General features: G+C 48.3%; 1 protein-coding gene across 2 annotated transcripts in view; it reads left to right on the top strand.

Annotated features, from left to right (window-relative positions):
* The window catches only part of inpp4ab (inositol polyphosphate-4-phosphatase type I Ab), a gene marked incomplete at both ends in the record, with an annotated part of 33,943 nt that overhangs the window by 7,076 nt on the left and 5,539 nt on the right, over nt 1–21,328 (top strand). For both annotated transcript variants that reach the window (XM_080530638.1, XM_080530637.1), the window contains 13 exons: nt 1,176–1,323; nt 1,486–1,616; nt 1,899–2,003; nt 2,208–2,316; nt 6,397–6,583; nt 10,251–10,466; nt 10,982–11,147; nt 14,271–14,443; nt 14,716–14,839; nt 15,316–15,583; nt 17,752–17,849; nt 18,549–18,661; nt 19,117–19,271. In XM_080530638.1, coding sequence (XP_080386764.1) covers nt 1,176–1,323; nt 1,486–1,616; nt 1,899–2,003; nt 2,208–2,316; nt 6,397–6,583; nt 10,251–10,466; nt 10,982–11,147; nt 14,271–14,443; nt 14,716–14,839; nt 15,316–15,583; nt 17,752–17,849; nt 18,549–18,661; nt 19,117–19,271 — 1,993 coding nt within the window. The remainder of the gene's footprint in view (nt 1–1,175; nt 1,324–1,485; nt 1,617–1,898; nt 2,004–2,207; nt 2,317–6,396; nt 6,584–10,250; nt 10,467–10,981; nt 11,148–14,270; nt 14,444–14,715; nt 14,840–15,315; nt 15,584–17,751; nt 17,850–18,548; nt 18,662–19,116; nt 19,272–21,328) is intronic.

Below are 21,328 nucleotides of genomic sequence, written 5' to 3'. Positions count from 1 at the left end.
TGGTCGTAGAGGGCTGGTCGACGGCTTAAAATGACCGTGTAGACCTGTAGACCTTATCCAGCTATAGTCTTGTGTTTCTACCCCGGGCATAGCCGGTGTTATTCACGGACAAACACTCCTGTTAGAGTGGTTCTAGTACACTGGACATAGGTAACACATAGAGAGGCTTCTCCTCTCTCTCTCCATCCTACACTACACTACACTACGCATCCTATACTACACTACACTACGCTAGCTCGCGGTGTTCGGGTGACAGCCAGGGCGCGTTCGTAAATACGCTCTGGAAATCTGATCAGCACTCACGGAATGCCTCTTGTCCAATCAAATGACTTGGTCCCTTTATGACGTTGAACCCAGTGTGCGCTCCGGGGCTCTCAGAGCGAATTTACGGACGCAGCCTCAAGTTCAATACTCGCGACACACACGGACTGGTCCAGTTTCAGCGCTTGTGGGTGTGTCTAGCGCTGTGAAGGTCTGAAAAGCGGCCTAAACCTTTTTTTTTTTTTTTGGTTGAGAAATCTGAATGGTGGCGGAGGAAATTCCATCGTGGCGGACCGCCACGATGAAATGCATGTAGAGGAAACACTGTACGTATAGTGCAGGCCTGAGACGTTTCCTCTTCACCTGATGACTCATCAAGCCTCTATTGTTGTTTCTCACATCTCATTTGAATAATTATTTGTCTTCTGTCTTCATCTCCTCGTCTGGTAAGCAGCTGTGTAACCGGCGGTGTTCTCTCATAACTTGTCCGCCGAGACCAGCTCTGTGTAACCCTCCTCAGACACACATACATATCTCTATCAGTAATTCCATCTGTGTGCAAAAAAAAAAAAAAAGCTTCTCTGGGCTCACAGTGTTTTCCGTGCACGTCCATCCGTCCGTCCCTCATGACCTGGCGTTGGACTGTTAAATCTCATTTCCAGTTTCGGAGATATTGATATCATTACGGCTTGACCCTGACTGTGTGTGTGTGTCTGTGTGTGTCTGTGTGTGTCTGTGTCTGTCTGTCTGTCTGTCTGTCTGTCTCTGACTGTGTGTGTGTGCTTGTACGTGCCTTTTGTCTGTCCCTGTGTGTGTCTGTCTGTCTGTCTGCTTGCTCCTGTGTGTGTGTGTGTGTGTGTGTGTGTGTGTGTGTGTCTGTCTGTGTGTGTACGTGTGTGTGTGTGTGTGTTCAGTGTTCGGGGGCACCATGTCTAGGATGTACCGCTTCCCCACCACAGACGGGAACCACCTGCGGGTCCTGGAGCAGATGGCGGAGAGTGTGTTGTCTCTCAACATCCCCCGACAGTACGTCAAACTGCTGCTAGAGGAGGACGCCACCAGGTACACACCCCCTCGCCACGCACACACACACACACACACACACACACACACACACAGACAGTCTCTTTATGACGGAGTCCTGGGGATCTTTCTTTTTCATTGATGTGTGTGTGTGTGTGTGTGTGTGTGTGTGTGTGTGCGCGTGCGCACGCCTGTGTTCAGAGTGTGTGAGCTAGAGGAGCTGGGGGAGTTGTCTCCTTGCTGGGAGAACCTCCGGCGTCAGATCGTGACTCAGTACCAGACCACCATCCTCACCTACCAGGAGACGCTAGGCGACCTGCACGACTACAAGGGTTAGTGCCCATACACACACACACACACACATACACACACACAGACGCACACCACACACACACACACACGCACACATACACACACACACATACACACACAGACGCACACCACACACATACACACAAGGTTAGTTGCAATTTGTGCTAAATCTTTCATAATATCTTTACAATTTATTCCTTTCTTGTACTTCTCTCTCTCTCTCTTTCCCTCTCTCTGTCTCTCTGTCCCTCCCACTCTCTCTTTCCCCCTTTCTCCCCCCCACCTCTCTCTCTCCCTCACAGGTCCCTCGTTCAAGGCCAGTAACCTGAAGGCAGAGAGGAAGCTGGAGTTCATGTCCACCAACCTGCACGTCCAGAGGATGAGGGTGCAGGACGAGTCAGGCTTTGGTGAGCCTCTTGTGTGTGTGTGTGTGTGTGACTCTTTGTGTCTCTCTCTGTGAGTGTGAGTGACTCTTTGTGTGTGTGTGTGTGTGTGTGTGTGTGTGTGTGTGTGTGTGTGTGTGCGTGCATGCGTGTATGTGTGATATCCTATTCTGATTCCCCTCTGACATCATCTCCTGTCCTCCGCCGCCCCCCCCCCCCCCCTCCCAGACCACACGTATGACGTGGTGACCATCGGAGCCCCTGCGGCCCACTGCCAGGGCTTCAAGAACAGCGGCCTGCGCAAGCTCATCCAGAAGTTTGAGGAGGCCAAGAAACAGTAAGTGGTCGAACCCGGGAGGAGATGGTGGGCTCGGTACTGGGGAAGAACCAGGTTGAAACTAACCTTGTCCCCAAGGGCCCCAAGAGTTCAACACTTTTCATCTAGATCAGAATGAATCCAGATCCAGACAGGTTTATTTTTTGGGGGGCGATCCAGGATCATATCATCTGGCTGATTTGGAGTCGTATAGGGGAAAACAGCCAGCTCCATCCCGATCCTCGTCAGATATCATTCTGATCCAGATTCAATGTTTTGAAATATTAGGCCCCAGGCTATCACGCACAACGCCTGGAATAGCAACAACTCAAACCTGGCCTTCATAGGGAGGGAGCAAAGGCGAGTAGGGAGGGAGTAAAGGCTGGAACAGGGTGTGAGGAATAGCTAGACTAGATTAGGTTTAGAGCACAGTTGAGACGGTACATTATAATATATAAGAACATACGCCATTCAGCTGACGCTTTTATCCAAAGCGATATATATATATGGTCCCAGCGGGAATCGAACCCCCAACCTAAGTGTTGTTAGCGCCGTGCTCTACTGACGGAGCCACGTGACATTATCATGTCACACTCCAGCCCTGGGGAAGGGGGCAGCTGAGGCCAAGCAGCTGGGAAGTACAGATCCATTATCTTATCTTAAGTGTCTCAAGACATATTCTTTGGGATTCTTTTGTGTGTTCTAGAGACGATAGATAGATAGATAGATAGATAGATAGATAGATGCAGTAGGTGGTATTTTATTGATCCCAGAGGGGAAATTAAGAAATGTATGGCGTGTCATCGACTGTCACCCTGTGAACATCATCTGTTTGGGCTGGCCGACCGCAGAGTCTCTTGGCACAGATTGACAAAGCTCAGTTTGCTGCAAAATGATGTGGTTTACTGAAGGGAGGCTGGCAGGCTCCCATGTCGGACCAGGAGATGGAGGTGAACTGAAGTAGAACCTTGGAGCCTTAGAGATATTCTGAAGTAGAACCTTGGAGCCTTAGAGATATTCTGAAGTAGAACCTTGGAGCCTTAGAGATATTCTGAAGTAGAACCTTGGAACCTTAGAGATATTCTGAAGTAGAACCTTGGAACCTTAGAGATATTCTGAAGTAGAACCTTGGAACCTTAGAGATATTCTGAAGTAGAACCTTGGAGCCTTAAGGCCAATGCACACAGCGTGCGATTTCTGTTGCGCGTCAACATTCCATTTTGAAGTTTGAATGGAAGTCTATGAGAACATCGCATCTCAACACACACGGCCCCGATTTTAATCGCACGGCGAAAATTCGATTCCATTCATTTTGAATGGGACAAAGCACACGGCGTGCAAGTTTTGTCGCACTGTCAAATTTTGCAAATGTTAGCTTCAAAATGAATAGAATCGAATTTTCGCCGTGCGATTAAAATCGGGGCCGTGTGTGTTGAGATGAGATGTTCTCATAGACTTCCATTCAAACTTCAAAATGGAATGTTGACGCGCAACAGAAATCGCACGCTGTGTGCATTGGCCTTTAGAGATAATCTGAAGTAGAACCTTGGAGCCTTACGGCCAAGCTCCACCTGCTGCGTCGCGTCAACTCGCCATCGACGTTGCGTCAACTTCCCGTTGTCCAAGCTCCACCTGCTGCGTCGCGTCAACGTTGCGTCAACGTCAACGTTCTACTCTAGCTCCACTGGCATTTTTGGGATACGGGAATAATTTCACCCTTGACTGCAATTATGTCCACAACAATAACAACATCATACAGAACATTTTCCAATCAGGGTAATATTTTATCTACATATTCCCAAATAGATAGTTGCTAGTTCAGTAGATGTTCAACTAACTGTCAACAACATTTCAACTAACTAACCACTAATCCTAAACCTTGCCCTAACCTTAAATCTAACCCTATCCTTAACCATAAATCTAGTTACATACAAACGGAGATAGAACCTTCTCATTCTAAACGGAGATAGAACCTTATCATTCTAAACGGAGACAGAACCTTATCATTCTAAACGGAGATAGAACCTTCTCATTCTAAACGGAGATAGAGCCTTATCATTCTAAACGGAGATAGAACCTTCTCATTCTAAACGGAGATAGAACCTTATCATTCTAAACGGAGATAGAACCTTATCATTCTAAACGGAGATAGAACCTTATCATTCTAAACGGAGATAGAACCTTATCATTCTAAACGGAGATAGAACCTTATCATTCTAAACGGAGATAGAACCTTATCATTCTAAACTCCAGACATGTCAGATGATGATCATACCAACGTTTATTCATCTGATACATAGAGTATCCATTCCTGCAACAAGAGCACCACAGGTGCGGTGATTGACGCCCCACGTGGGGCGTCTCATTGTGACGTCTGCGTCCATCCACCGTCAAAAATCAAACTTTTTTGAAAGTCTACTTTGGACGCAGCCATCGGACGCAACGCTGACGCGACGCTACGCAGCAGGTGGAGCACCTTTCATTGATTACAATGCATTTGATCCCAATTTCGGACGCAACGCACATTAGACGCAACGCTCGATGGCCATGGTGGAGCTTGGCCGTTAGAGATATTCTGAAGTAGAACCTTGGAACCTTAGAGATATTCTGAAGTAGAACCTTGGAGCCTTAGAGATATTCTGAAGTAGAACCTTGGAGCCTTAGCGATATTCTGAAGTAGAACCTTGGAGCCTTAGCGATATTCTGAAGTAGAACCTTGGAACCTTAGATATATTCTGAAGTAGAACCTTGGAACCTTAGAGATATTCAGTAAAAGTGGTTCTCTGTTAACAGGTTACGTTAGCTTCTCCAATGCTTCAGCTTGGATTTTTAAACAAACTGCATCAGCAATAAACTGAACTGCATGTCTGCTTTTAGTGCATAAATATCATAATCATCGCTTTAGGATGTTATTGCCTTTTTTATATCGTTTTAAGAAATGTATTCTGATGTTTACTCCTAAACACACAACCCCTGCTTCTCTCTCAACAAAGTCAACATGAAAGGAATGAGAAAATAAATAAATAAATAATAAAAACAAGCCTAATTAAGATCTCACAGAATGTCTCATTAAACTCAATGACATACTGTCTCACTCATCAAGCTAAGTTACTTCCTTCTCTAGCTTGCCTCTTTACTTTAGTCCCTGTGTTGTTGCATGGTACATGTTTTGATGTTATTTCATATATCTTTTTATTTTATTTATTTTTTTAAGTTATCATAATATAAGCTTAGAATTATGTATTATATTTAGCCATGGCATTTTCTTCTTATGATTCTATGTTCCTAGTTGTTTTTTTTAATGACATCTTTATTTTCTAATCAGCGTTTATGAGGAGGAAGGGTGAGTTGTGGAGTTCCTACGGTTCTTTTCTTTGCTCATATCTCCCACCACTGTTTGCTTTGTGCATTGGACAAAGTATGCCCTTCCACTGAGTCTGTCTTTATTTATCTGTCTGCCTGAGTCCACCATTCATGTTGTGTGTGTGTGTGTGTGTGTGTGTGTGTGTGTGTGTGTGTGTGTGTGTGTGTGTGTGTGTGTGTGTGTGTGTGTGTGTGTGTGTGTGGGTTGGTGGGTGGGTGTAGAGGGCGTGTGTGTGTGTTTGTGTGGGTGTGTGGGTGGGTTTGTGTGTGTGTTTGGGGGTGTTTGTGTGTGTCTGTGTCTGGGGGTGGGGGTGTGTGATGTGTGTGTTTGGGGGGGTGGGGGGGTGTGATGTGTGTGCTTGGGGGTGTGTGTGTGTGTGTGTGTCTTTGTCTGGGGGTGTGTGATGTGTGATGTGTGTGTTTCCTGAGCAGGCATGTGCATGTGAATGTTCACCTCAGTCCTGGACCTGCAGAGAAGGTTATTCAAACGGTGTTGTTGGAATCGACTCCATTTCAATTCCACTCAACCCTGTCGAGTCCACTCTTTGGGATTCACTATGTCAAACAGAGAATGTATCAATTGGACCACATTTTGTGTAGGTCTGTCTGCTCTATCTGTGTCTGTTTTGTGCGTCTGTTTGGGTGTGTGTGGTGTGTACTGTATGTCTGATGTCTGTGTTCGTCAGAGTCTACACCCTCCAACCCCCCCCCCCCTGCCTGTGTGTGTGTGTCCTGCAGCAGCGCCCTGTCCAGCTCCCAGTCCATCGTCTACATCCCTCAGGATATCGTTCGGGCCAAGGAGATCATCGCCCACATCAACACCCTGAAGACCCAGGTCAGCTACTACGCCGAGAGGCTGTCTCGCGCCGCCAAGGACCGCTCTGCCAACGGCCTGGAGAGAACCCTGGCCATCCTGGCCGACAAGGTGAGGGCCTGAGCTAAAGAGACTGGCTAAAGAGACTCCCAAGTCCCGTACTTCTGCGTCTGGTGAAGCTCTTGAAGCTCTTTTCTAAAAGGGCTGTGCTCTATGCCCAGCGGTTCCCAACCTTTTTGGACTCACGGCCCACTTAACAATTCTCTAAAGTATTCGCGGCCCACACAGGCATTTTACGCACGCATACATTTTTTTATGGGGGTGTCTCATCAGTATTCTCTTGTTCGTATTGGATATTTCATATGCATCATCATACAATCATCATACATACAGTGCAGTAGGCCTAGTAGTATGACACTGAAGATGCATTTTTTTAAGGTTTAAAGAAAAAAAAGATAGTACCGCGATTATTTTTTTTTATTAAAAAGATTTTGGTCAATGTTATTATTCTTTGCCTGTGATTTGGCAGCCCACTTGCAGTGCCCTTGTGGGCCACCAGGGGGCCGCTGCCCATAGGTTGGGAAACGCTGCTCTATGATGCTGGGTGGTACCCCCTGTTTGGTGCACATCTCCTGGTTGGCGTATCCCCTGTATGTTGTGTCTTTAACTGAACCAACCATGATGTATGACAAGGTGAGGCACTAAAGTGTGTTGATTCCAAAACCTGATGGCACCGCGGTTCTAAGTAAGTAAGTAAGTACCGGTAAGTAAAACTTCACAGCACGGATGCACAGGGTGCTTTACATCAAAGATAAGGGATAAAATGGGTGAAAAGAAAAGTGCCATCAAACATCATCAAAAGGGATTCAGTGTTTCCTCCAGGAATTTTTCCATTGGTGGCGGATAGCTCTGTCCGCTCGCGAGATTTTTTTTTTTCGATTGCAAAATTCATTTATCCTTTATGTTCCCAGTTGAGGGCGTGTAGCTGTCGTTAGTTGGCCTGCTTTTATTTAGTTATGCGTACGTTTGAGTTAGTCATCTCTAGGATTGTTGTTTGATATTAGCCTATACTTTCTCTTATCTGCATTTTGAGCTGTACAAGACCCAACAACACAACTCTGATACAGGACTAATGTTACCTAGCTGCTATAGCTAACCCTGCTACAAGACCAAACAACACAACTCTGATACAGGACTAATGTTACCTAGCTGCTATAGCTAACCCTGCTACAAGACCCAACAACACGACTCTGATACAGGGCTAATGTTACCTAGCTGCTATAGACCCATTTGTACTAAACAACTACAACGTTGTATTGGACACATTTTTTTCGAACTAATCCACAGACAGCAGTCTTATTAACGGGCCTCTGTGGTGCCAGGTGTGGAGGCGACCCAGCACAGTGGGGATATACACTATCAAGCCAAGCTCTACTGTCAATATTTGCGTGTGTGTGTGTGTTTTACTTTGAACGCAATTTCAATTGCAATGTCCCAAGTATTACCTACATCTCCTCTGTGGAAAACTCTAATCCCGACGCAGCAGTTATTGTGCTCGGCGATTTTAATCACACCAACAGAACTTCCCAATTACAAACAACAGGTGTCATGCCCCAGCAGAGGAGCTAACATACTAGACCACTGCTACGTTACTATCAACGAGGCTTACCGTTCGTTCCCGAGGGCACCGCTGGGAAGGTCCGACCATGCCATGCTGCTCCTCGTCCCGAAATATATAGAGAAACTTAAATCCTGCAATACGACACCCAGCCATGCAGTTTCGTATCGCTCATAGCCACTGCTAGCTTCAGCAATGTTTGAAGTGTCTGGGACATCTTTTTTCTTGAAAAATCCATCCATCTGTCGCTGTTATTTAACGTGATATCTTATTTGTGCACCTAGCTAGCTAGATCAGCTTTTTGTATCTTTTAGATGGTACTACCGGTGACTTTTAGCCCGTTATTTGCGAGGAGAAAACACAGGCGCCCGAGCATTTCGGAAGCTGAGCGGGGATGGTTGAGTCTGCACGGTTCTCATGCCGGTTCACATTTAGACCAATCGGGAGTAGCCCTAATGTCATTACCGGTAATCTGATTTTGGATCAGCGGTTAGAGAGAGATGGGCGTGGATTTAGGTGCACTTTTAGTCAACATCCATTATAGCGCTGATCTAGGATCAGATATATTTTAATCAGCTAAAATGTTTTTTGTATTTTTTTGTATATTATTATGTTTTTTTTTTTTTTTTTTTTTGTGGACTGAATCAATTCGTGGCGGAGGAAATTCATTCGTGGCGGCCCGCCACCAATAAATGCATATAGAGGAAACACTGGGATTAAAAACAAAAACGGAGGACCACTCCAAAGGGACAACATAAACAGAACACAAACAGGAACATAAGATGGCTATAGGTGACTAACGGCCTGCCTAAACAGATGAGTCTTTAATCTTTAAACCGTTTAAAAATGAGTTTTGCGGGAGCGGCTCTCAGGTCAGGGGGGAGGGCATTCCAGAGTCTTGGGGCCGTCACCTCAAACGCTCTGTCCCCTTTAGTTTTTAGTCTAGTCCTGGGTACGACCAGGAGCTCCTGATCGCATGACCTTCTGTGTACTGCGGCTCTGCCAAAGCAACGTCGTAGTCCAGGACTTCTGAGTCCGGCGAAGGTCTTTGATGTTGTCTGCACGGTGGTTGGTGGTTGGTGGTACCCCCTGTATCTTGTATCTTTTAACTGAACATCCGGCGAAGGTCTTTGATGTTGTCGGCACGGTGGTTGGTGGTTGGTGGTACCCCCTGATGTATACATCAAACCATGATGTATACATCTTAAGAACCGCCCCATCACTTTTCACTCTAACGAAAGGAGTCAAATGCAAACACAAAGTGTGTGAGACCCAATCGCTTGGAAGCCGGCTCGAATAATGGCCGTTAAACCTGGTAGTTAATGAGAGCGAGGACTAGTTGGTCAACTAGACCAGTGGGTGCAACTCTTGCTGAGTACCACATTGGTCTGCGCGTCAGCCAGGCGACAGAGGAAACAGCCGTAGACTCAGGTAGATTTATTCAGCCGTATGACATCACCACGGGAATACCGGTTAAGTAGGATGGACATGAAATAGCCGTAAAGTCATGGCTAACGTACAAGCTGTCCTTCCACATTGTTCACCGACAGAGCTTCCTGTTGACTGCAGATCAATCAGCCTCGCTTCCAAGATGAATACACAGGAGGCCCAACGGTTATTAACGATCCTGTCCTCAGAAACTGCAGGAAGGAAATAATATGTCACTGAGGCATTAGCCATTCTGGGTTGGTGAATCACACATGGCAGGTGGGGTCAGCGAACATGGCATGAGCTTCTCCTCACACCAAACCATGTGACGTTTACCTGCTACCTCACATGGTACCATGGTACTCGTTATCCCACCAAAATGCTCTATGATATCACTCATTTTTAGAGACAGGGGTTGCTCGCAATAGAGAGTCTAATTAACGCTAAATTCTGGTAAATGAATCTTATCTTACCTGCAAGTTTAGTAAACATTGGGCCAAATCGAAACATACTTACCGTTTTCTTTTTTTCTTTCTTTTTTTAGCTTGCAATCACAACGCCTGTCTCCAGAAATGACGAGTCTAATCTCCAGTTCTGTTTACATTCGGCAGTTGCGGCGTACAGGCGTACGTTCTTTTCGGTCTTATTCTTTGGTCTTATTCTTGAGCCCCATGTCCCTCTTCTTCTTCCTCTTCCTCCTCTTTCTCTTCTTCCTCCTCTCCCGTCCCTCAGACTCGCCAGCTGGTGACGGTGTGTGACTGCAAGCTGCTGGCCTCGGCCATCCAGGCCCTGAATGCGGCGCGCCCCGAGTACATCGCCTCCAAGGCGTCTCCCTCCGCCGACGCCGAACACGTAGTCCTCCGCAACGACCAGGACACCCTGCTGGCCAAGTGGAGCGGCAGCAACAGCTGCACCTCGCTGCACGCAGACTGGCACGAGGAGGAGTGGGTAAGGCTCACCACCAGGGGGCGCTGTGTGGGGGGAGGGGGGAGGAGGTGTGAGAGGATGCTGGCAGGATTTGGCTGCTGCTTCTCCTCTCAAAACGTTGATATTCTCCATAGTCAGTGATTATGCTACCTAGTCAGTGATTATGCTACCTAGTCAGTGTTTATGCTACCTAGTCAGTGATTATTAGGATTTTTGATAGGACGTGTTGCCTATAGTAGTTAGTTAGTAGTCTGCTGCCTGAGTATGGCTTGCTGAGAGCTGTGATTGCTTTCTCCAAACAGTCAGGCTTTTCCCTGTGGGTTTGACCTGGTAGGGTGAGAACTGTGTAGACTCTAACTTTGAGAGTTGCCTGTTCACACTACAGTCTGATCCCACAATTGCTGCTCTATCCCGAATCCCACGACTTTGGTACCGTCTCACGGTTCCTACCACTTGACCAGCTAATTCTCCTGCCCCCCCCCCCCACTCTCCCCCTTCCTTCCTTCCTCCCCTACCCCCCCCCCCCCTCCTTCCAGGAGAAAGTGTGGGTGAACGTGGACAAGAGTCTGGAGTGCATCATCCAGCGGGTGGACAAGCTGCTCCAGAAGGACCGCCTGCCCAGCGCCAGCGACAGCAGCGAAGACCCGACCCAGGCCGACCAGCAGGGCGGCGCTGGCGGCGGTGGCGGAGCCAGTAAGAAAGGTAACCAGCGGACCCGCTGCTTCTGGATCAACCCGGACTGCGTCCAGCAGGAGGCTGCTCCCTCATCATCGTCATCCCCATCCTCTCCCTCCTCCTCCTCCTCCTCACCGTGGTCATCCTCCCTGCCCGCTCTGTCTCTGTCCAGCCCTCCCGCATGCCCAGCCAGCCCCGACGGAGACCCCCGTAGGTGTCCTCTATCTCCTCGCCTCTTCGCTTTTCACTCTCAAGTCTCTCAGTCTATTTTTTGTCATTGGCCTTCAGTTGATCTCTTTAGATTTTTTTCTTTTACTACCTCGGGACACACAAGCATGCCTTCTATCGCCACGCCTGCCAAAAGCTCACTTTCATACCATCACACCCGCTGTCGCGTTCGTAGCGCTTAGCGCATTTATGGCATCGGTATGAGCTCGACTTTGTTTTCCCAAAGGTGGAACTCCTGATCGTTGCGGACGCACCGTCCTTCTTGTGGTAGCACTTGAAGTGGTTGTTTTATTAACACTAGAACAGCTGTGCCTTTTTACCTACTAAAAGAGGACACGGGGACACTCGGGGGTCAACACCCGGGGGGTCGATGCTAAGCTGCTATTTACACACAACGACCACTAGTTAGCCACTTGTAAATTAGCCTGCTTCCTACACAGAAAAAAAAATGGCAATATCGCTTTATAAACTAGCTTATCCTGATGTGATTTTGAAGTCATGAAAGGAGGTTCCTGAAATTTGACATTTTGCAAAGATATAAAATCTTTCTCTATTCACGTTCTAGTGTTAATGAAGGGATGCTCATCAATGCTGACGGGGTGAACGTGAAGGGACGCTCATCAACAATATGTTTGTCAACCTTAAAGAGAAGCGTACTACTATATTTCTAATAGACAAAGAGGTTCATAGTGTATACTATAAAGTGTATACCATTTAGCTGACACTTTTTTTATCCATTGCGGTGAGTTGCATACATATTTCGTTGTTGTTAGCGCCATGCTCTACCAACTGAGCCCACAGAGGACCACTCTAGATTGCCCACTTGATGTGTCATCTGGGTCACACGCTTCGTCTCCATGGTTATCTGTTATCTCTCGGGGGCCATTAGGACCACAGTATGAATAGCATTATCCCTTTATCTCTCTCTCTTTCCTGTGTCTCTGAACAAGATGTCTGCTGTCTGTTACCATTACTACAGACAGACGTCTGTAGACGCCTGTGTGTGTGTGTGTATGTGTGTGTGTGTGTGTGTGTGCGTGTGCATGTGTGTGCCTGTGTGTATGCCTGTGTGTCTGTGTGCTTGTGTGCCTGTGTGTGCGTGCGTGCGTGTGTGTGCGTGTGCGTGTGTGTGTGTATGCGTGTGTGTGCCTGTGTGTGTGTGTATGCCTGTGTATGCCTGTGTGTCTATGTGCCTGTGTGCCTGTGTGTGTGTGTGTGTGCGTGTGTTTCTTGTCTGACCTCTCAAGGCTGAGCGCTGATATTCGGTTGGTGTGCTCATTTCGTGTCGGTACTGCTTCGAGCCAAAGTGCCGTGTGCTATGTCCTTCCCTGTGCTCCCACGGCTAGCTACCTAGCTCAGCCCAGACTGTGCTTACTGTACTGTACTGTAGTGTCCTTACCTGTGCTCCCACGGCTAGCTAGCTCAGCCCAGACCATGCTTACTGTACTGTACCGTAGCGTCCTTCCCTGTGCCTCCACGGCTAGCTAGCTAGCCCAGACCTGCTTACTGTACTGTACTGTAGTGAACGTGTTGCTGCCATGTGGCTGATGGCGCCCGCTAACCATGCACGTCGCACCTCCGTCCCTTCCAGATGGCAGCCCCGGTGGGGAAGAGGCTTTCCCAGGTAAGAGCTCTGTCCTCCCCCCCCTGCTTCTGTCCTGTCTGTCCTGTCCTGCCCCCCTGCTTCTGTCCTGTCTGTCCTGTCCTACCCCCTGCTTTTGTCCTGTCCTCTCCTGTCCTCTCCTGCCCCCTGCTTTTGTCCTGTCCTGTCCTGTTCTGCCCCCTGCTTTTGTCCTGTCCTGTCCTGTTCTGCCCCCTGCTTTTGTCCTGTCCTGTCCTGTCCTGTCCCCTGCTTTTGTCCTGTCCTGTCCTGTCGTCTCCTGTCCTGTCCTCTCCTGTCCTCTGCTGTCCTGTCCGCTGTCCTGTGCTGTCCTGTCTGTCCTGTCCTGTCTGTCCTGCCCTACCGCCTGCTTTTGTCCTGTCCTGTCCTCTGCTGTCCTCTGCTGTCCTGTCCTGTCCTGTCCTCTGCTGTCCTGTCCTGCCCTACCCCCTGCTTTTGTCCTGTCCTGTCCTGTCCTCTCCTCTCCTGTCCTGTCCTCTCCTGTCCTGTCCTGTCCTGTCCTGTCCTGTCCTCTCCTCTCCTCTCCTGTCCTGTCTGTCCTGCCCTGTCCTGTCCTCTCCTCTCCTCTGCTGTCCTGTTCTGTCCTGTCCTGTCCTGTCCTTTCCTCTCCTGTCCTCTCCTGTCCTCTCCTCTCCTGTCCTGTCCTGCCCTACCCCCTGCTTTTGTCCTGTCCTGTGCTGTCCTCTCCTTTCCTGTCCTGTCCTGTCCTGTCCTCTCCTCTCCTCTCCTCTCCTGTCCTGTCCTGTCCTCTCCTGTCCTGTCCTGTCCTCTCCTCTCCTGTCCTGTCCTGTCCTCTCCTCTCCTCTCCTGTCCTGTCCTGTCCTGTCCTGTCCTGTCCTGTCCTGTCCTGTCCTCTCCTCTCCTCTCCTGTCCTGTCTGTCCTGTCCTGTCCTGTCCTCTCCTGTCCTGTCCTGTCCTCTGCTGTCCTGTTCTGTCCTGTCCTGTCCTGTCCTGTCTCCCTGCTTTAATCCCTGTCTGTCCCCCCCACTCTTGTGTGCCAGTCCCAGGCTCCCTACAAAGCTCCAGTCCAGCTCAGCAGTTGCTGCTTATTCCAGATCTAGCATTACACAGGATCCATCTATAATATCATCCGTCACAACGTCCCTCTCTGTCGTCCTGTATTACCACATCGATCAGTTGAATTATATTTGTCAGTATTTCTGAAATTCAATGAAAATATGTCATCAGTCAGATTTAGCTTGTTACAATATCGAGGTAGCAGATATCGGGAGGGCACAGTGTGTTTAAGGTGGTGTGTCTGCGCGCGTGCGTGCGTGCGTGTGTGTGTGTGTGCGCTCCAGGGGAGTGGAGCGAGGCCCTGTACCCCCTGCTCACCACGCTGACGGAGTGCGTGGCCATGATGAGCGACAAGGCCAAGAAGTCCATGGTGTTCCTGCTGATGCAGGACAGCGCCCCCACCATCGCCATGGACCTCACCCTGCAGTACCGCCGCGACGTGGTGTTCTGCCAGACGGTCAGCGCACACACACACACACGACACACGCACACCGCAAACACACCCCTCTCCCTACGTTGTCGTGTAGTTGAATACAGAAGCGGTGAGACGGGGTGGCAGTTGGATGGAACGGTGTGTTTATGTGAATTTTGTTTTCTTTCTCTCTCTTTCTCTCACTCTCTCTCCCTCTCCCCCTCTCTCTCTCCCTCTCTCTCCCTTTCCCTCTCTCTCTCTCTCTCTCTCTCTTCCTCTCTCCCTCCCTCTCTCTCTCTCTCTCTCTCTCTCTCCAGCTCACTGCCCTCATCTGTGGATTCATCATCAAACTGAGGAACTGTCTCCGTGATGACGGGTTCCTCAGGCAGCTCTACACCATCGGCCTGCTGGCTCAGTTTGAGTCCCTGCTCAGTACCTACGGTAAACAAGCCTGTCTGTCTGTCTCTGTCTGTCTCTCTGTCTCTGTCTCTCTCTGTCTCTCTCTCGTGCTGTCTCTGTCTCTCTCTGTCTCTGTTTCTCTGTCTCTCTCTCGCTCTGTCTCTCTGTCTCTCTCTCTGTCTTTGTCTCTCTGTCTTTCTTTCTCTCTGTCTCTGTCTCTCTCTCTCTCTCTCTCGTGCTCTTTCTCTCTCTCTCTCGTTGCTCTCATCCTCTCCACACATGCTCACATATACACTTAAAGCACTTTGAACTGCAACGTTTGCAGGAAAAGTGCTATACAAATAAAAGTTATTATTATTATTATTATTATGTGTCTTCACTTATTTGTGCGTGTGTGCGTGCATGTGCTGCGTGCGTGCGTGCGTGTATGCTGTGCGTGCGTGCATGTGGTGTGTGTGTGTGTGTGTGTGTGTATGCGGTGTGTGTGTGTGCACGTGTGCGTGTGACACGTGTTCCAGGAGAGGAGCTGGCCATGCTGGAGGACATGAGCGTGGGCATCATGGACCTCCGGAACGTCACCTTCAAGGTCACCCAGGCGACGTCCGCCAACGCCCCCGACATGCTGCCCGTCATCACGGGCAACCGGGACGGCTTCAACGTCCGCATTCCGTTGCCGGGGACGATGTTCGACGCGCTGCCGCGTGAGATCCAGAACGGCATGCTGCTGAGGGTGCAGCCGGTGCTCTTCAACGTGGGGATCAACGAACAGCAGACACTGGCTGAGAAGTGAGGGGGGGTGGGAGGAAGGGAGGGAGGGAGGAAGGGCGGGGCATGGGGGGGGGGGGGGTGGAAGGGAGGGAGGGAGGGAGGGAGACAGAGAGAGACAGGGAGGGAGGGTGGGTGGAAGGGAGGGAGGGAGGGAGGGAGACAGAGAGAGAGAGACAAGGGGAGGAAGAGAGAGAGGGAGGGTGGAAGGGAGGGAGAGAGAGACAGACAGGGGGAGGGATGGAGGGAGGAGGAGACTGGGAGGGAGAGAGAGGAGGAGAGGGGGAGGGAGGGAGGGAGACAGAGGGAGGGTGGAATGAAGGGAGGGAGACAGACAGAGAGAGAGACAGGGGGAGAGATGGAGGGAGGAGGAGACTGGGAGGGAGAGAGAGGGGGAGAGAAAGAGGGAGGGGGAGGGAGGGAAAGAGAGAGGGAGGGGGGAGAGAGATGGGCTCCATTACGATTCTCCAAATGTAGAGCAAGTCCACTTCACTCCCTCAGTTGATTTGAAGACTGTGACTTGACAGACAGGTGTCAATCAAATACGTCCACTCACATTAAGTCAAGCTGACTTCAGCTAGTCGTGGAATGGAGTACCGTATTTTCCGGACTATAAGTTGCGGTTTTTTTCATACTTTGGCTGGTCCTGCGACTTATAGTCAGGTGCGACTTATATATCAATAATTCATAATCTCTGACTGACATGAACTGACATACGGTAATCTCTGACTGACATGAACCAAGGAGTAACTTCCGCTAGCGCCTCATACACGATAGAATAGCCATTATACTTGACAATGTGGACATTAAACACGACAATGTGGACATTAAACATGATGTTATGGACCTTATACACAATGTTATGGACGTTATAAACGATATTAAAGTCATTTATTCCTTCCAGAGACTGTTCTATGTTGCTAAGTTACCCCCGCGAGGCTATTTTGCTACTTCCGCTAGCGCCACATCCGCGATAGAATAGCCATTATACTCGACAATGTGGACATTAAACACGACAATGTGGACATTAAACATGATATTATGGACCTTATACACGATGTTATGAACGGTATACACGATATTAAAGTCATTTATTACCTTTCAGAGGCTGTTCAATGTTGCATTGTTTGTAGGCCGCCCTTCATCCTAACTACTTCCGTTTTTCACCAAGCTATCTTTGTCATGGCCTTATACACGATAAATAGTCGTTACACTCGACAATGTGGACATTAAGCACTATATTATGAACGTTATACACGCTATTATGAACGTTATACACGATATTAAAGTCATTTATTACCTTTCAGAGGCTGTTCCATCCTGTTTGCTTGCTCCCGCGACGCCATTTTGCTAACCTTCGTTAGCAACGCGCTAGCTAGCCCTGGCTTTACACTCGATAATTTAAGTATTTCTAACCTTTCAGAAGAAGTTTTAACGTGAATTATGTCCTTCCTGGGCTTACAAATCCTCTCATGTCTCTTCACAGTGCCAGACTAGAGTCAAGCTCAACAGGGTCTTCTTTCCCCGCTGATTCCGCCAAGCCCGTTCCCTTGAACCATGCGACTTATAGTCCAGTGCGACTTATATGTGGGTTTTTCCTCTTCATGACCAATTTTTGGCCTGCTGCGACTTATACTCGGGTGCGACTTATAGTCCGGAAAATACGGTACTATAGTACTGTTCACTCGCTACACACAGGAACACACTTCCCAAGGATTTCTTCAACGGGAAAATCGATATAATCGCTTTGAGTTGCAGCGCTTTGAGTTGCATTTCATGTAGGAAAGGTGCTATATAAATAAAGCTTTACTTACTTACTATATATTATTATATAATATCATTCACAAGAATCAGAATGGATTTTTTCGGGGATTCCCCAAGTGAAGTTGACTTCGCATATTTGTGTGTGTGTGTGTGTGTGTGTGTGTGTGTGTGTGTGTGTGTGTGTGTGTGTGTGTGTTCAACAATCAGAGTTGCCTTCAAACAAGCACTCCAAAGTGGAAGGAATCACTTGGTGTGAATAACATCCTATGTGTAGGCATCACTGGTTGTCGGCTCAGCACTACTGTAACTGACTGTTTTCATAATGTCAAAATGCACTGATAGTATTTATATCCTTTAGGTATTGTACATTTATGTGGACATAAATAAAGCATTTAAAATGTGTGTGTGTGTGTGTGTGTGTGTAGGTTTGGAGACACCTCTCTACAGGAGATCATCAACCTGGAGAGCCTGGCCCGCCTCAACTCCTACTACCAGCAGTTCAAGGAGGTCCTGCCTGAGGACTGTGAGTTACTGTGTGTAGAAGTCGGGTTGTAACACAACAACATGAGGTCAAACACCAGGGGGGGTCCAATACTACTATATGAATACTACTATAATACTACTATATGTAGAACTCACATCACTGAGCTGCAACGTTTGCAGGAAAAGCGCTATACAAATAAAAGTTATTATTATTATTATTATTATAGGAAATTGCTTTATTAGGAATAGCCCCTTGAGAATCTCGTATTCGAGGGGGTCCTATACAACAACAATAAAATAACAAGACAATTAGACAACACATTTAACAAAAACAAAAACAAGAGAAGAAAAAAATAAAAAATAAATTAAATAAACAAAAACTACAGTAACAACAGGACAGACAAATTAACAAAACAGACAAAACAAAACCCAAAAATATGAATTAGAACAAAACATAATGAGCATACAGATGGATCTTTCAATGATTAGCAATAGAAGAATAGTAATGGTGACAGTGATCCTATAAGATATAGACATGATTGTAACTTTATAATAGAGGTGATATTATAACGGACATGTACAGTTGAGCTTATAATAGGCGGACAGTGCTTTTTTAAAGAGGTAAAAAGATGATAAAGATCGGATATTTGCAGGCCGATTATTCCAAGCATTATTATTATTATTATTATTATTATTATTATCAGAGCGTTGTCGACCTCTCCGCCCTGGCCGTTCTCAGGTCTGCCGCGGTCCCGCTCCCAGACCTGCCTGCCTGAGCTGCTGAGGTTCCTGGGGCAGAACGTCCATGCCCGGAAGAACAAGAACGTGGACATCCTGTGGCAGGCTGCAGAGGTACAGTACATAACCTCCTTCATCCTCTAGGGTACAGTACATACCTCCTTCATCCACTAGGGTACAGTACATACCTCCTTCATCCACTAGGGTACAGTACATACCTCCTTCATCTGCTAGCAGACGTAGCTGAGGTGCTGGAGCTGGAGAGTATCAGACACACAAAAAAGCAGCATCCGCAACACTCAAATCTGAACAAAAAATCATTAATTTATTGCAAGCTGTCGGTCATAGACCTTCTTCAGGTACCAGTAGTAAAAGTAATAAAATAGACAGTAATACATGTTTTAAAAATACAATCATATTTCATATTTCTCTTTTGTGGAGTGGGTACAGTAGGCTACAAACAAGTGTCAGCATTCTCCACACTACCTGTCGCCATGACAGCTCCCCTCCCCCCAACTCCTGCCCACCGTCTCTCTCTCTCTCTCCCTCCCCTCCCTCACCCCATGCAGATCTGCCGGCGTCTCAACGGCGTGCGTTTCACCAGCTGCAAGAGCGCCAAGGACCGCACGGCCATGTCCGTCACCCTGGAGCAGTGTCTGATCCTGCAGCATGAGCACGGCATGGCCCCCCAGGTCTTCACCCAGGCCCTCGACTGCATGCGCAGGTAGGTGTCACCCCCCCCCCACCTCCCACTGCCTGAACTGAAACAACAACAACAACAACAGCAACAACAACAACAACAACAACAACAACAACAACACATGGTTCGCTCCACATGCCTGTGCCAACTACAGGAGACTTGATTTGAAAAAGTTTGACTGGCTTCCCAGCCGTAAAGTCTCTCTCTCTCTCTCTCTCTCTCTCTCTCTCTCTCTCTCTCTTTCTCTCTCTCTCTCTTTCTCTCTCTCTCTCTCTCTCTTTCTCACTCTCTATTTCTCTCTCTCTCTCTCTGTCTCTCCTTCTCTCTCTCTCTTTCTCTCTCTCTCTCTCTCTCTCTCTCTCTCTCTCTCTCTCTCTCTCTCTCTGTAGTTGCCACTCGTTCCTTAATGACACATCCTGTCCGTCTCACCTGCTTGTCTGTCTGTCCGTCTGTCTGTCCGTGCAGCCAGATGGGCAGAGAATGTGCTCCCCATTTTGACTTGATCTGGCTCCAGACTGAAACTGACCCACCTTGCTTCCCATACCTCCACATAACCCCTCCCCCCCGCCCTCTCTGTCCTCAACCCTCATCCCCTTGTTTGCTGACACTGCTTGCTGAGAAAGAAAGAAAGAAAGAAAGAACGCTTTTTAGAAGCTGAGAGCTGATGTGTGTACCAGCTACAGCCAAACAGCTCATTTTTCATCTGCAGTCCCTGTCCATGTGCGGTTAAAACGAAGAGATACCCTCTGAATTGACAGTGTGTTGCTGCTGTGTTACTGAGTAGGAAGGCTGCTGTCCTGCAGCTTCTTGCATGGTCTCTCCCCCTCACCACCACCACCCCCCCCCCCTCACCCCTGGATCAGCGCTCTCCTCCCCCCTCCCATCCTATGACGTGGGAGGGCAGGATGATGGTAGCCCTAGACACTGATCGAAGGTCAGCTCTGCCCGCCCCCCTTCCCCATAATGCATAATGGATGATTTTTTTTTTTGGGGGGGGGGGGGGGGGGGGGGTGTGAGGAAGGTAATCTGATCCGAGGTCTGTGTCATAGGAGAGCATCGGCCATTCCTCCACTCTTCCACAGCCCAGGAACAGAACTGCCCCCCCCGTGTGGGAGACTAGACAGCGTATCAGGAGAGTCATTAGGAGCGTTAGTTCTGATCTCACACAGCTGTGGATGAGTGGGCAAGGGGGCAGGAGGAGGGAAAAACTCAAGGAATGGTTGCCATGGTCACGGTTCCTTGTAAATGCTTTTTTTTTGACAGGTGCAGCTTTTTTTGAGTGCAAAGCATGCTGGGGGATGAGGCACGCCCATGCTGCTGCATGGCTCTAGGCTGGCAGGACCCTCCCTCCCTCCCTCCCTCCCACTGGGGTCGGGATCAATTCCATCCCGGTTCGATTCCATTCCATTTCCGGCTCAATTCCTTTCCACGTCAGGAGAGGTTCTAATTCTGATCATGATAAATCATGGTCATGATTTGAATTAAAACTTTTTTTCCCGTCGAATGGAATTGTAGTGGGAGTGAGCTCAACCGCACGCCTCCCCCCCCCCCCCCCCCACCCCATAACACACCCAACACCCCCCAAAGCCCTCACTCTCTCCCATGTCCGTCAGTCTGTCTGTTAAACATGGAGAACCATCGCTGGGTGTGTCTTCTTACAAACTATTTTCTTTCCTTTCCCAAAGATGCAGCAACATCTCTCCTTAATTTTCTCTTTTGATTCTCTCTTCTTCTCCTTCTCTCTTGTCTTCTCTGTCCCCTCTGTTGTTACGGCGATGCGTTTGGACTATTATTTGGTATGTGTCGTGCGTTTTGGAATGATATTTGATATGATTTTTAAAATTCTTTCTTCATTTTTTGTTTTATCGCCGGTTGATTTGGTGTCCCGTCATCCACGTTTTGCCGTTCATAATCATAACCCGGCTGAAATGGGGATCTGATTTTCCGCTCCATCCCGCTCCAATTGGCTGTGGTCTGAACCTCATATTCCACCCTGCTCTGCCGTCCCCCTGTACCCGCGCCATAATCCACATCTCCCTTTCCCAACCATCGTCATGTCCGCCCCCTACATCGACTACATT

Source organism: Nansenia antarctica (genome assembly GCF_963989245.1).
Source record: "Nansenia antarctica genome assembly, chromosome: 5".
Classification (NCBI taxonomy): Eukaryota; Metazoa; Chordata; class Actinopteri; order Argentiniformes; family Microstomatidae; genus Nansenia; species Nansenia antarctica.
The sequence above is the reverse complement of the archived record's forward strand: the minus strand, read 5'-3'. Positions and strand labels throughout refer to the sequence as shown.